Here is a 16,380-nt window from a genome sequence, read left to right on the forward strand (position 1 = left end):
GTGTGATTATTATCTGTCTTTGCTTGACATGTGCAAAGGAAATACACTTACCTATGCACTTTAAGATACGGTAAACAATCTACGTATATGTGCTCCATCTTCTATTTTCAAGAATACTACACTTTAAGATTCCTTAAAAAATAAATAATAAATATTTTTGGGCATACTTATTGCCCCCCGGCTTGGCGCCTGTACGTTGGGGTTTACCCCGGTAGACGAGAGGGTAGCCTCCCTCCGCCTTCGGGTGGGGGGACGGGTTCTAACTGTTGTTTGTGCTTATGCACCGAACAGCAGCTCAGAATACCCACCCTTTTTGGAGTCCTTGGAGGGTGTGCTAGAGAGCGCCCCCTCTGGGGACTCCCTCGTTCTACTGGGGGACTTCAACGCTCACGTGGGCAATGACAGTGAGACCTGGAGGGGCGTGATTGGGAGGAACGGCCCCCCCGATCAGAACCCGAGTGGTGTTATGTTATTGGACTTCTGTGCTCGTCACGGTTTGTCTATAACGAACACCATGTTCAAACATAGGGGTGTCCATATGTGCACTTGGCACCAGGACACCCTAGGCCGCAGTTCGATGATCGACTTCGTAATCGTGTCATCGGACTTGCGGCCGCATGTTTTGGACACTCGGGTGAAGAGAGGGGCGGAGCTGTCAACCGATCACCACCTGGTGGTGTGTTGGCTCCGATGGCGGGGGAAGATGCTGGCCAGACCTGGCAGGCCCAAACGTATTGTGAGGGTCTGCTGGGAACGTCTGGCAGAATCCCCTGTCAGAAAGAGTTTCAACACCCACCTCCGGCAGAACTTCTCCCTTGTCCCGGGGGAGGTGGGGGACATTGAGTCCGAGTGGGCCATGTTCCGCACCTCCATTGTTGAGGCGGCCGATCAGAGCTGTGGCCGTAAGGTGGTTGGTGCCTGTCGAGGCGGCAATCCCCGAACCCGCTGGTGGACACCAGCGGTAAGGGATGCCGTCAAGCTGAAGAAGGAGGCCTATCGGGCCTTTTTGGCCTGTGGGACTCCGGAGGCAGCTGACAGGTACCGGCTGGCCAAGCGGACTGCGGCCTCGGCAGTTGCCGAGGCAAAAACTCGGACATGGGAGGAGTTCGGTGAGGCCATGGAAAACGACTTCCGGATGGCTTCGAGGAAATTCTGGTCCACCATCCGGCGTCTGAGGAGAGGAAAGCAGTGCACTATTAACACTGTGTATAGTGAAGATGGTGTACTGCTGACCTCGACTCGGGACATCGTGAGTCGGTGGAGAGAATACTTCGAAGCCCTCCTCAATTCCACCGACACGCCTTCCTTTGAGGAAGCAGAGTCTGGGGACTCTGAGGTGGGCTCTTCGATCTCTGGGGTTGAAGTCACTGAGGCGGTTGGTAAGCTCCTCGGTGGCAAGGCCCCGGGGGTGGATGAGATCCGCCCGGAGTTCCTAAAGGCTCTGGATGTTGTAGGGCTGTCATGGCTGACACGCCTCTACAACATCGCGTGGACATCGGGGACAGTGCCTCTGGATTGGCAGACCGGGGTGGTGGTCCCCCTTTTTAAAAAGGGGGACCGGAGGGTGTGTTCCAATTATAGAGGAATCACACTCCTCAGCCTCCCCGGTAAAGTCTATTCAGGGGTGCTGGAGAGGAGGGTCCGTCGGGAAGTCGAATCTCGGATTCAGGAGGAGCAGTGTGGTTTTCGTCCCGGCCGTGGAACAGTGGACCAGCTCTACACCCTCAGCAGGGTCCTCGAGGGTGCATGGGAGTTCGCCCAACCAGTCTACATGTGTTTTGTGGATTTGGAGAAGGCGTTCGACCGTGTGCCTAGGGGAATCCTGTGGAGGGTGCTCCGGGAGTACGGGGTACCGAGCCCCTTGGTAAGGGCTGTTCGGTCGCTGTACGACCGGTGTCAGAGTCTGGTCCGCATTGCCGGCAGTAAGTCGAATTCGTTCCCAGTGAGGGTTGGACTCCGCCAAGGCTGCCCTTTGTCACCGATTTTGTTCATAACTTTTATGGACAGAATTTCTAGGCGCAGCCGAAGCGTTGAGGGGGTCCGGTTTGGTGACCTCAGCATTGAATCTCTGCTTTTTGCAGATGATTTAGTGCTGTTGGCTTCATCAAGCCGTGACCTCCAACTCTCACTGGAGCGGTTCGCAGCTGAGTGTGAAGCGGTTGGGATGAAGATCAGCACCTCCAAATCCGAGACCATGGTCCTCAGTCGGAAAAGGGTGGAGTGCCCTCTCCGGGTCGGGGATGAGATCCTGCCCCAAGTGGAGGAGTTCAAGTATCTTGGGGTCTTGTTCACGAGTGACGGTAGGAGGGAGCGGGAGATCGACAGGCGAATCGGTGCGGCGTCTGCAGTAATGCGGACGCTGCACCGGTCCGTAGTGGTGAAGAAGGAGCTGAGCCGAAAGGCAAAGCTCTCGATTTACCAGTCGATCTACGTTCCTACCCTCACCTATGGTCACGAGCTTTGGGTCGTGACCGAAAGAACAAGATCCCGGATACAAGCGGCCGAAATGAGTTTCCTCCGCAGAGTGTCCGGGCTCTCCCTTAGAGATAGGGTGAGAAGCTCGGTCATCCGGGAGGGACTCGGCGTCGAGCCGCTACTCCTCCGCGTAGAGAGGAGCCAGCTGAGGTGGCTCGGGCATCTGGTTCGGATGCCTCCCGGACGCCTCCCTGGAGAGGTGTTCCGGGCATGTCCCACCGGCGGGAGGCCCCGGGGACGACCCAGGACACGCTGGAGAGACTATGTCTCTCGGCTGGCCTGGGAACGCCTTGGGATCCCGCCGGAGGAGCTGGTTGAAGTGGCTGGGGAGAGGGAAGTCTGGGCTTCCCTGTTAAAGCTGCTGCCCCCGCGACCCGACCCCGGAACAAGCGGAAGATAATGGATGGATGGATGGATAAATATTTTTTAAAACAGTTACAACTGTGAAATAATAATATATGATATGGTCAGTGGAGTTCATGGGGTAAATAATACCCCCTGTATTACCATCATCTAAACTGTATTATCAATTTGGACATTTTGTTTTTGTTATATTTGTGAAACATCAATCATGTCTTGCTATCCTTATGCAATTCAATATACAGTACCTATACTTGATTGGAAGTGAGCATTATTGTTGTCTTGTTTTAACACCCTCAGTAAGCGGAGAGATAATATTGAATGAAAAAATGACACCATTTAGCTAGATTTAGGGATTTTTATTCTTTGGGGAAAATATGCTGATGTAACATGCAGGCATGAATATGGGTCAGGGGATAAAAAGGTGAGAAGGGTGAGGAGGAAATATGTCCCGGTACACTGTACAACTAGGGCTGTCCCAAAGGACAAATTTTTTTCCCGATTAGTCGGCTGACTATTTTTACGATTAGTCAACTAATCTAATAATTCCCGCCCCCTCCTTTTTTTTTTTTTTTTTTTTTTTTTTTTTACTATCTTAGCAATGAAATCTTTGATGACGCTTATTAATTCACAAAAACATTTCAGAACACTTAAATTCTTTATTAAAGTACAAATAGGCATGTGAATAACAACAATAGATCACAAATAAACGATAAGGTCAAATGCTGATAGCATTAACTAGTGCAAAATAATGGAATGTAAACAGATTCAGAACACTGACTTCGCTTTTCCGACATGATTCAAAACAATTATTCAAAAAAAAAATCTAGCATTAATATTATAGTATACTATTATATATAATAGAATTATAATCATTGCCAATCAGATTTTTCATAAAGGGTGTCATTTTAAAGCTATTCTTAGTGTAGAATCTGAATTCTGAAGTATAGAGATGAATTCCAGAAATCGTTATTTATATGACGAACATGACATGCTTTTATTTTGAAATGTTCACCGGAAGTACGTTCGCTAAACCGCTAACAGTAAGCTTTAGACTCCACAAAAAAATGCTCTTTTTGTCATTCCATGTGGCGTCAGTAATCTTTTTTTTTTTTTCTTTTTTTTTTTTTTTCGTTTGCAAATTCTGTTAACCAGCGATTTTTCATGTTTGAAGTGTCACCTTTTAACCGCAAGTTTGCGTTTTGGAGAGGACTGCCTATGTTTTATAGCAGGCTAAAGTAGGTTGTCCTTTTTCCCTATTAGCCTCAATGTAGCAATGCTAATGTTTACAGTGTTTAATATAGATGTATTTCCTTATTTTGTATGTCTGAACTTTAATTCTACGGCGTATTGATGACCAATAAACATCTGTGAAAGGAATTGGAGTCTCATATGCCATCAACACGCACATGTACACACACGCACAAATGTATTAACATGACAATAAAACACAGCCGTGAAAATTACCACGCTCATTTTTATTTACCGTGCGATAAATGGACTCATTGCATATCGCGACAGGCTTAGCAACTTCAATAAAACATGTCGTTAATTAGTTAGATGGATTTACAATCTGCCAGTTTGTAATTTTCTCCTGTCGCCTTCCAAAATTACAACCGGGTGACGGCGTTTTAGGTGTTCATTCACGGCCAACATGCAGCCAAGCTTGGCATTGAAAAGACAGGACACAACAGTGTACCCTCCTTTGTTTCGTTGAAATAAGTCAATGTTCTGGCCACTCTTGTGCGCTTTTTAGGCTTTGTGCCGCTTTCCTCACTTGTATACCAAGCGTCGGACATTAAAAAATCTCTTGACCAGACCCACCTCCACCACCCCAACCCCAGCCTGAAATAAATTTCTCCTCGGATCCACACAATTAAGTAAGTCACCCTTTGTTTACTTCAAAACGGCGATTTTTTTAAAAAAAAATTCTGTTTACAAATCATTCGTAAAATAATGCTTATTATAAATCTGATTTGTAGCCACAAAGTAAAAAATAGAAAAGCTAGAATTTCCACCAAGCACTATGGTGCTTCTGATATGATAAAATAAGGATGGACTGCAATGATTGATAGCACAGTTCATTAGTACCAGACTGTCCCCATCACAGAGAGTTAGAACGGAATGATTTACCTTCCTGCTGTAGAACACAAAAACGCTCTGTCAGCTCATGTGAAGAAACACTAGTACTGTAGGTGTAAGTGATGAGCAATGACCTAGATCAAAGGGACGGAAAGCCTAAACAGCTGTTGCAGTGTTGAAGGACTCTAAAGGGGCTTGTAAATGAGTCCACTACTACAGTATATTCATATGCAAGCATGAATGCTGTGGCTTTGTTTATCTAGCTGTGCACTAATACTCATCATAGTAATATTATTTCATGTAAAATATTAGAAACAGCTGCACTTGGACAAAAAAAGTAAACCCCCACTCACTTCTGCTGGAGCACATTATGTTAAAATTGTTTAAGCTCAGCGAGGGAATAACAGTAAAATTAAAATTATGTATTGCAGTATAACTACAACAGTATTCTTAATTCATTGGCTGTCATTGACAGTGATAAACGCCCAAAGCATTTGACCTGGCGTGATGGCAACAAATGACCAAATTTAATTATGATTCATTCAGTCAGTCAATTATGTCACTTTTGATGCGAAATTTACATTCTTTCGAATGTACTTAATGGCATCTGTCATATGTATTTATTCATGGTCATGACAGGTGTCATGCCATGATTATGACAGTCTTATTACACCTTAATGAGAAGCATTCAAATAACATGCCACAAAAATAAGATAATAATATTTCATTAAAAATGAATAAGTATGCCATGAATTTATCATTATGTTTTTATAATGTTATGCCTGCCTATTTCTTTTTGTGGACACACACGTAGCCACTCGTATGGGCATATACTGCCAAAATACACCTCCTTAAAACTACTTAAATTCACTTGTTCTCAGTGTAAATCTACTAAAAATAAGTAAAATTATCTGCCAGTGCTTCAAGTAAAATGTTCTCAGATTTCCTGATATAAGAAAAATAGGTAGCTGAAAATAAGCTTAAAAGACTTAATTTAAAGGGAACCTCAGACTTAAAGACTTGTAGGCTTTCATAAGCCACAATTGTTCTCTTTTACTGAAATATCTTATTAGAAACACATTAAATATTGCCATTGCTTTAAAGTTCTATAATATTTAGTACATGTTTTGACCTGCAGAGGGTGCCATGTTTTATGCGCGCAATAGACACTCAGGGTGTTGACGTAGTTTTTCATTGTCACTAGACATTCCTTCCTACTCGGCGAGACACACATGCGCACATCGGTTAAAAGTGGCGATTACTTACTATTTGTGTTTTTATGCAGTCTTTTGTTACATTTTCATTGCCTCAAAATACTTTTTGCATGTGTTTCCCCCTCAAACTTTTAAGCATTGTGTTTTCTTGTGGTAGCTTTAAAGGGTATGTAGCGGCAAAGGGGGTGTGAGACATCAATAGAACCGTTATGTGCCAAGATATCAAATATTGATAAAGTTAACAAAAAAATCAATCACATTAATGAGCAATTATCGAAAATAGATCGAAAATGACGAACATTTCCGAAAGTGTTCCGGAAATAGCCGAATGGGGCGGAGACGACACGACAAGTGATTGACAGTCGAGGCGGAGCCAGGTGCCATTGTTTTTTAACGACGAGAGAGTAGCGTTGGGGTTTGTTTGACCAAAACATCACAAAAATGGTTCAAAACTGCTGTGCTATGTGGTGTACAACTAGTTATTTATCGGAATATAGTATCCATGAGTTCCTGAACGCGAAAAAAAAAAGCTGGACTATACAGACAATGGGTAAAGTTCGTCCGTGCAAAGAGGGCTAATTTTCTAGACACAGCCTCCAGCACACTTTTCTGTGGTGCGCATTTTCCACCTGAAAGCTTCTCGAACTATGGACAAGCGAAATCGGGTTTTGCTAAAAGATTGCTGCTCAAAGGAGATGCGGTGCCGACCATACAGGCGCAGCCACCTAAATGTCCCGAGATATCAAGAAAGAGGACGATGACTGGTAAAGGAGGCTAAAGCTAAGCAAAGGAGGGGAGCAGCCAAGCTCGAAATGGCCAGAGTGAGTACTCTTTTATAATAAAAAAATGTCACGCATTGGTTACAGGACTGGACACATGTATAAATTATTGTTCGTAAAATATATAGAACAAATCCTCTGATCCCATTAATATTTGTGTCTGTTGGCAGAGCGAAAAGCTATGATAGCGCAATAAATGATAATTATTCTATGCATTCCTTTATTTTGCAGTCACGGTGTATCAGCTTCACAAAATGAAATGCAAAACAAATCATTGGTGTTTCCCACACGATCTGCTGCCGATGTTTCATCAGTGTTATTGCTCCCCTCAATGACCGTTTCATTACGCTGCATTGGCGTTCGTTTGGGCTCCAACTGGTAACCTAAAACACCGATTAAAGCTTCGTAACTCTCCTCGTCACCATTAGATGAACATTCGTTACGTCCTTCTACGTCGGATTTGTCGCTGAAACTAGAAACGAAATTGTCTGCCATCATCGCCGCCATTCAGTATTAAAGCACTGAGCCTTTTTCTTGTTGAAGAAACACCCCTCACTGTCAATTCTGAATTCTCTTTTATTGACAACGAAGGGTGTTTCTTCATGAGGGAACCTGGAATATGTGCAGGACGAAAACAATGCATCAGCATAAACAGCTCAAAACACCCCTAATTCTCCCCTCACTAGAAGGAATTATATTTATGCAGACAGGCGCTGCCCCCCTAGTGGCCGGTGGCGCTCTCTTCACTTGTCGTGACGTCACGCACACAATCTGCCAGATCTCGGGCGCCGGTCGTTTTAGCTTGACAATCGAGCCAAATTTCTCTCATTTTCTTGTGTGTAATTACACGAAGTGGCATGATATGAATACAAAAGGCATGCGTTTATGGATAAATGATGGAATATTAAAATTTTCCCAGGGCACTACATACCCTTTAAAGCAGATTGTTGATCTGTTGACCACATTAGTCACGTAGCGTATTTAAACTACCTTTATTTGATATTACAACATTTAAGTATTTTCTTTAGGCATCTTTAGCTGAAAGTGCACGATAGTACTTTGGGTGTCAAATTCACCTTTCTTGTAAGACGTTTCGCCGGTGTAGCACATTTTGGCAGAACAACGGTTTTGTCCTACTGTTGTCTTGTCTCATCCCGTCTTTCCTGTTCATTTTGCTTTTTTTTTTGGTACTCGTTTTGTGAAATACCCACAGTGCTGTCATGCTCATCAATGTTCCACTCGAGTTCAAATTGAAAGGGTTGAACAGATGACATGTTTATGTCGCTTTGGAAGCCCGGCAGCATAGTACAGTGATGTCACCTTCCTGTAACTTAACAACAATAGCGCCCTATTAGTTCTACTAATTTTATAAAATGTATAAAAATTAAAACATTAACAGGGGTTTTGATATCAAATTATTTTAACTCAAATTAACGTTTATCTTTTAAGTCTTGCTATCTGTGGTTCCCTTTAAGCAATAAATTAGTAGAGTATATTTAGTCTTTTAAAGAGCTTGTTTGTCAGAAATGTTCTTAATTCAAGAATAGATATTGTTCAAAACATTATTTGAAAGCAAATCCTTCTTGATTTAGATGAAAAATGGCCAACTTTTAGATGTATGGGTTTAATAAATACTAATATTTACTTAAAGTAAGTGGAATAATCTGACACATCAATCTGTTAACTAGTCTTTAACACTGAAAACAAGACGGAGAAAATGATCTGACTATATTTAAGAAAAATAATCTGATTAAGACGTTATAAATTTGCAGTGTATGTGCATGTACGCATGCACACACACACACACACGCACACACACACACACACACGCACACCTACACACACACACACACACACACACACACCTGCTTGTCATGCTTGAGGGGGAGGGTGTCACCTCCATGCAGTTCACCAATCTGCTCACCATAGCTATAGCAGCACATACCAAAAATAATGCATCAACACAGTGTGGTGGAAATCTCACAAAAGAAATAAATTTAGTACTTGGCAGTAGCTATATGGGGCACTCATTTAACTCATTGGCTGCCATTGACTGAGAAATGGTGAAGGAATGAAACGGATGTCTATCATTGTCAATGATTTAAATGCTATGAAATGTCAAATTATTTTACATATACTGTATAATGATTATGAAATGAAATATTAACAAATTATTATTGAGATCTGATGTAGTAGGCCACTTGTATACCTAATATTGTGGCCTACTTGACCCAAAATGTGAAGTCCACAAATGTGGATGCCAAGTCTTGCTCCTGTCTTTTTGTTAAAAAAATAATCACTTGCCATATAAAGGGTTAACAGTATTAATGCCCTTCCAAGTTTTTTTCTTCACTCAAATATTATTATACCAGATGCACACTCTCTTGACAGTTTTGCTTTTCTCACACTGTCATGAATAAGTAAAACTCTTACCGTGAGTGTAGGAATTGCAGTGACAAGCGAGTAGATGAGAATAGGGGGAATCTTGCTGGTGTTGTCTGGTCCAGGGTATGGCTTGGAGAAGGTTTTGTCATAGCAGAAAAACCCTTGGATATGCACGGGGAAGGTGTCTGTGTACTCGAAGTAGTAAGCCAGGAGAACCGTCCCAGCCATGATCACCAGCTGGAAATAAAACATTATCACTCTGGTAGGATTCGAGAGGACAAGAGTAGAGAGGAGAGGAGGGAGAGATGCGGAAGGGGGGAGGGAAGAGTCCATTCCCAGGTCCCTTTTGCAGTGAGGTGATGCATAGGCAAATAACAGACAGAGTGAGAGGTTCAGTGTTTGGACCCAAATTAGAGGCTGAGAAGAAGGAGCGAGGGAACGTACTCATGAAAAGACAATGACAGTTGTCGATAATAAAGAGCGTTTTACATTACATATACAGTGAAATGTGTAAAATGACAGTCATATTCAGTATTAGCATAGCCTCTAAAGAACATACATTAACCATTTAAAGGGCACTCATTTAAACTCATTTGGCTCCATTGACGGCACTAGACGTCCAATCCGTCAACGGCACCAAATAATAAGCATTCCTGTCCGAGTGTTTATATGATTATCTTTCAAACAATGTGTTTTCTTGTGCATTAATAGTGGTCACGCTCATGTACTCTTGGTGGTGGGACATGCTACTGACATGCTGAAAAGGACAACATCAATGCAAGCCTCACTAACTGAGTAATGCAGCATTTGGGGAAAAAAATTACAATCAGGGAACCATTTTTTTAATCATAATGCTCACATATCTATAAATCGCACTGACCAAATTCTATTAATTTTTTAACATTATTAACAATATTTGTTCATATACACTGCTGGCCAAAATGTTGGCACCCCTGAAATTCTTTCAGATAATGTTCAATTTCTCCCAGAAAATGATTGCAATTACAAATGCTTTGGTAGTAATGTCTTCATTTATTTTGCTTACAATGGAAAAATACAAAAGAGAATGGAAAAAAATAAATAAAACATTATCATTTTACACAAAAACTCCAAAGTGGGCCGGACAAAAGTATTGGCATCCTTTGAAAAATCATGTGATGCTTCTCTAATTTGTGTAATTATCAGCACCTGTTACTTACCTGTGGCACATAACAGGTGGTGGCAATCACTAAATCACACTTGCAGCCAGGTAAAATGGATTAAAGTTGACTCAACCTCTGTCCTGTGTCCTTGTGTGTACCACATTGAGCATGGAGTAAAAGAAAGAAGACCAAAGAACTGTCTGAGGACTTGAGAAGCAAAATTGTGAGGAAGCATGGGCAATCTCAAGGCTACAAGTCCATCTCCAAAGACCTGAATGTTCCTGTGTCTACCGTGCACATTCATTCATTCATTTTCCATGCCGCTTATTCCTCACGAGGGTCGCGGAGGTGCTGGAGCCTATCCCAGCTAACTTCGGGCAGTAGGCAGGGGACACCCTGAATTGGTTGCCAGCCAATCGCAGGGCACAAGGAGACACACAACCATTCACGCGCACACTCACACCTATGGGCAATTGCACAGTGTCATCAATAAGTGTAAAGCCCATGGCACTGTGGCTAACCTCCCTAAATGTGGACGGAAAAGAAAAATTGACGAGAGATTTCAACGAAAGATTGTTCGGATGGTGGATAAAGAACCTCAACTAATATCCCAAAAAGTTCAAGCTGTCCTGCAGTCCGAGGGTACAACATTGTCAACCCGTACTATCTGTCGGCGTCTGAATGAAAAGGGACTTAATGGTAGGATACCCAGGAAGACCCCACTTCTGACATAAAAAAGCCAGGTTGGGATTTGCCAAAACTTACCTGAGAAAGCCAAAAACATTTTGGAAGAATGTTCTCTGGTCAGATGAGACAAAAGTAGAACTTTTTGTGAAAAGGCATCACCATAGAGTTTACAGGGGGAAAAAACAAAGCCTTCAAAGAAAAGAACACAGTCCCCACAGTCAAACATGGCGGAGGTTTCCTGATGTTTTGGGTTGCTTTGCTACCACTGGCACTGGACTGCTTAACCGTGTGCATGGCATTATGAAGTCTGAAGACCACCAACAAATTTTGCAGCATAATGTAGGGCCCGGTGTGAGAAAGTTGGGTCTCCTTCAGAGGTTATGGGTCTTCCAGCAGGACAATGACCCAAAACACACTTCAAAAGCACTAGAAAAAGGTTTGAAAGAATGCACTGGAGACTTCTAAAGTGGCCAGCAATGAGTCCAAACCTGAATCCCATATAACACCTGTGGAGAGATCTGAAAATGGCAGTTTGGAGATGGCACCCTTCAAATCTCAGAGACCTGGAGCAGTTGGCCATGATCTGACAGAATTGCAGGAATGCCAGTACTTTTGGCCAGCAGTGTAAGATGCACTAGACCAGAGGTCATGGAACCGCGGACCTCGGTCCGGTTCCAGAGCCCGAAGCCGTCTGGACCGGATTTTAAGCTGTCGCGACTAATACACGTTGCAACAACAAAAATCATTTTTGTCTGCGGGTTTGCAGAGCGGAGGTGGGCAACAAACAAAAACCTTAGCGGTGACGCGCGTGTGCCAGCCAATGGGAGTGAAGCATTTGAAAGTTATTTTTAGAACAGTATGTCTCACACTCACTTTCCAGAATCCGCGGAGTGACAGCCAAAAACTGAGCCGAATGAAGTTGGAGGAAGAGGCGAGAAAGGTACGGCAAATGGCGTGCTCAAAACTACGCAAGATTGATGCAGAAAGCAGAGTGTTTAAGGAGGAATGGACCAACACATTTTTGTTCATTTTACCTGACGGCAGCACAAGACCGCTATGGCTCATCTGTTCAGAGACGGTAGCGCATGTAAAGAGCAGCAATTTGAAAAGGCACCATGAGACGAAGCACGCAGCTTTGTCGCGAAGTTTCCCTATGAACTCTGCCATCCGCTCTCAAAAAATAGCGGACTTAAGGGCTCAATATGATCGCACCTCAAGGCTCATGGTTCATTCATTCTCTGCACAGCAACGTGCAAATGAATGCTCCCTCAGAATAGCGTGGTTATTGGGTCAAAACAAAAAAAGTCTTTCAGTGACGCACCGATTGTCAAAGATTGTATGAGTGCAGTTGCTGAAACTTTGCTTCATGGAAAGCAAAAAGAAGAGGTCTGTCAAAAAATAAAGCAAGTCCCCCTGTCAGCATCCACAATTAAAAAAAAAAAAGTCGAACATGCTCTTATGTTGCTATTTAATGATTCAATTAAAGCACTTTTTTAGCTTTATGCACCTTTTATATTTTATTTACATTTTTGAATGTTGTAATTATCAGCATGGCCACGTAAAGATACGTTTGTATTTTTTGGAAAAAAAAAAAACATTAAAAATATTTCCGGACCCGAGTTTGTAATTTTTTAATTTCGGACCCAGAGGGTTTTTAATTCATGACCCCTGCACCAGACTATAAGCCACAGGTGTCCACAATGTATTATGGGATATTTACACTAAAAGACATGCAGCTCATTACCCAATAAAAATCTATAAATAAGCCGCGGGGCTTAAAGTGGAGGAAAAGTAGTGGGTTATAGTCCAAAAATTAAATATTTTTTTAACAAGATATTTTAATGATGTTGTAGTATCACTCATCATGCACTCCATCCCTCAAAGTTGACCTGTTGTATGGCCTTCATTGTATCCCTTTCTGATTGTGACCCCTGTGAAAACCTTGCAGTCACTTGTGTTTTTTGGTCATACCTGTATGACTTTTTAAAAATTGGTGCATTCTTATCATGAGATTCCGACACACTGAGAGAAGCACCATCGCTGTACAAATACAAATTATGCGGGAATGTTGTTGCAGCTATCTGTAACTTTGTATTACAGAGACAGTGTCAATCTGGGACATTGTATTGTTTTATAGTGTTCTAAACTCTGACCAAAAAAAAAAAAAAAAAACACCCACTCACTCCAATATTGCCAGTACATACACCAAATCTGCCCACACATATTGTTCCCACTTTTATACTCCAAAACCATTGCAATTCCTTTGTGTCTCTTCCTACGTTGTATTAACACCACAGTTATGTTACGACACATCTTTTAAAAGGAAGATGCCGATCATAGAGATGTAGGTTACATCGCGTGAAGAAGATACTGACAGGCAGTCAGAACTAATTAGAGCTTCTCAGCAGGAGATGGACATGATCATTGGCTTGCACTGAAGACTGATTTGTCACTTGAAATAATATGAAAGGCTTCCTGCAGACAGACATGAACAGATTGGGGAAATCGAGAGATAGCTATTTTACTTTGGCATTTCTAGTCGGTACATTTAAATCCATATTTTTGTAATCCTCATGTGTCCTCATTCTACAAAATGCATATGACAACATGTTACTGCTTTTGTTTGATTGTGGAACATAAAAATAACTACTGTGAATTAAAACATTTTTAAGCAATAAAATATTTGAAGGATGAATGAACATAAATGGTCATCATTGACTTATTAGCTGCCATTGACAGCGATAGACGTCCAATCTACGTATATGAATCGCCACCACTCTTCCCAGTACAAATGGATTTGACGTCGACTTGTGACAAACTCATTTAAATTCACAGCATCACAGAAAAAGTGTTTTGTGTGTATGTGTTTCTTGATTAAATAATCTGCTGACCATCATACAGGTTCCTGTGCCTACTAAATCATGCATACAAGCAATATCATAAATTACTAATACAGCATCTGCAGAGAAACAAACGGCAATCATTTTTCTGTTTTGTTTTCAAACTTCTTGGCTGCTCACACATTCGCGAAGATACTAACATTGTGAGCAACATTTGTTCAGATGTAGAATAGAATAGAATAGAATAGAATAGAATAGAATAGAATAGAATAGAATAGAATAGAATAGAATAGAATAGAATAGAATAGAATAGAATAGAATAGCCCTTTATTATCATTATACAGTTGTACAATCAAATTGTGGCGCATCTCCCTTTACAGTGCAGGATAAGATAAGTTAAAATCTCAAAATCGACTTGTAAGTATAAAAGTATCAAATCTAAATGAATATAAATATAAAATGTGTATAAGATAGTTCTATGTTCAGGCAGTGATAATAATCGAAGTGAAGTAGCAGCAGTCTGACAAGGAAGGCATTGAATATTGCACGTTAATATTGCACGTAGGTAAGTACTGCACATAGAGTATTGCATGTAAATGAATATTGGACATTGGGTGATGTGGTGTTACTGTACGTATGGCAGTTCAGGATGGAGATGGCTTTAGGAAAGAAACTGTTCAGTCTGTTTGTTCTTGCTTACAAACACGTATAGCGTGTACCAGAGGGCAGCAGTTCAAACAGCTGGAAACCAGGATGTGAACTGTCCTTGAAAATGTTTACAGCTCTGCTGAGGCACCGGGAGATGTGGATGTCCATTACAGAGGGGAGAGGACAGCCAGTGATCCTCTGTGCTACCTTAACTGTCCTCTGATGCCTCTCCCTGTCTGCGGCAGTGCAGCTCCCGTACCAGGTGGAAATACAGTTTGTTAGCAGACTCTCAGTGGATGACTGGTAGAAGGCCAGCGCAGCACCTTCCTGTCCAGCTTGTTCTTCCTGAGGTCTCTCAAGAAGTGCAGACGCTGCTGAGCCTTCTTCATGATAACTGTTATGTTTGCTGTCCATGAGAGGTCATCTGAAATCTGGACTCCCAGGAATCCAAAAGTGTGGACCTTCTCCTCACACTGGATTTTGATGTACAGGGGCGGCCGATCGGTTCTGTTCCTCCTCAAGACCATAATGACCTCTTTGGTTTTGGTGATATTCAGGGCCAGATTGTTGTTTGAGCACCAGGCTGAGATTTTGTGGAGTTTGTCTCTTTAGGCTGTCTCGTAGTACAACCACTGTGGTGTCATCAGCAAACTCGACGATGGCGTTGCTCCTGTGGACTGGACTGCAGTCGTAGGTATAGAGGCAATACAGGAGGGGGCTCAGCACAGTTAATCGGTGTGCGGATGGAAGAATGGTGGGGGCCAAGTCTTACACTCTGGGGTCCATTGGACAAGAAATACTTAATCTCGGAGTATGTGAGGGGGCGGGGGGGGGGGGGGGGGGGCAGAATGCCGAGCTTTGTAATGAGAATGTCCGGGATGATGGTGTTAAATGCAGAACTATAATCCATAAAGAGCATCCCGGCATAGCTCTGCTGCTGTTCTATAATAAAAAAAGTCCTACATGGAAGTGTTTGACTTTTATTTTGTTGACTAGATGTGACTTTCTTTTTCAGTTAGGAAGTTATCAGTGTGCAACCTACTATAAAACCCACTGATCTATATAGGGAGAGATGAAAATGTCACCATTTCAAAACATCCCAGAACATGACAATATTTACAGTGGGGAAAATAAGTATTTAGTCAACCACTAATTGTGCAAGTTCTCCCTCTTGAAAATATTAGAGAGCCCTGTAATTGTCAACATGGGTAAACCTCAACCATGTGAGACAGAATGTACCTTCTGTTGTGGTAAAATGACTCAAATAAAACTATTGTAAAGCAACATTTAATTTAAAAATAACATTTTCAGGGGGATTAAAATGTTTTTCATTCATTGATTTTTTTATGAACTTCCAGTGAGGAAAGAAAACACTGGATACAGATAAACAAAAAATTACAGATCAAAATATGGGGGGCCGTTAGGGACATAATTCAGGATTACCTTTAACACACACTAGTCAAACGTTCTCACACACACCACAAGCATGCTAATAATGAATGGTATGAGTCATAGGTTTAGTTATAACTTGCATCAAAATATTTGGTTTTACATGCATAAGATTTTTTACTTGTTAGGGAGTGAGCTTCTATCGTGTAGCAGCAGTGTCATCTAGTGGTGTAATTGCACTCAAAATTTTGCACAATATTTACTCTCCTTGTAAAACCATCACATAAATCACACCATAACTGAACATCCCACAAACCATTTTAAAAAAAAGGGTTTCTTTTGAAAACATTGAATTAGTAAGTAACGCAACAGTCTAATT

General features: G+C 42.0%; 1 protein-coding gene across 4 annotated transcripts in view; it reads right to left on the reverse strand.

Moving 5' to 3' along the window:
- The window catches only part of plppr2a (phospholipid phosphatase related 2a), a 61,107-nt gene that overhangs the window by 19,664 nt on the left and 25,063 nt on the right, over positions 1–16,380 (reverse strand). For 3 of the 4 annotated variants that reach the window (XM_057861563.1, XM_057861565.1, XM_057861564.1), the window contains exon 3: positions 9,344–9,532. In XM_057861563.1, the coding sequence (XP_057717546.1) occupies positions 9,344–9,532 (189 nt within the window). Of the gene's footprint in view, positions 1–9,343; positions 10,124–16,380 lie in introns of those variants that run through there. The other variant, XM_057861562.1, reaches the window with a different exon arrangement.

The sequence above is a fragment of the Corythoichthys intestinalis genome, chromosome 16 (assembly GCF_030265065.1).
Source record: "Corythoichthys intestinalis isolate RoL2023-P3 chromosome 16, ASM3026506v1, whole genome shotgun sequence".
Classification (NCBI taxonomy): domain Eukaryota; kingdom Metazoa; phylum Chordata; class Actinopteri; order Syngnathiformes; family Syngnathidae; genus Corythoichthys; species Corythoichthys intestinalis.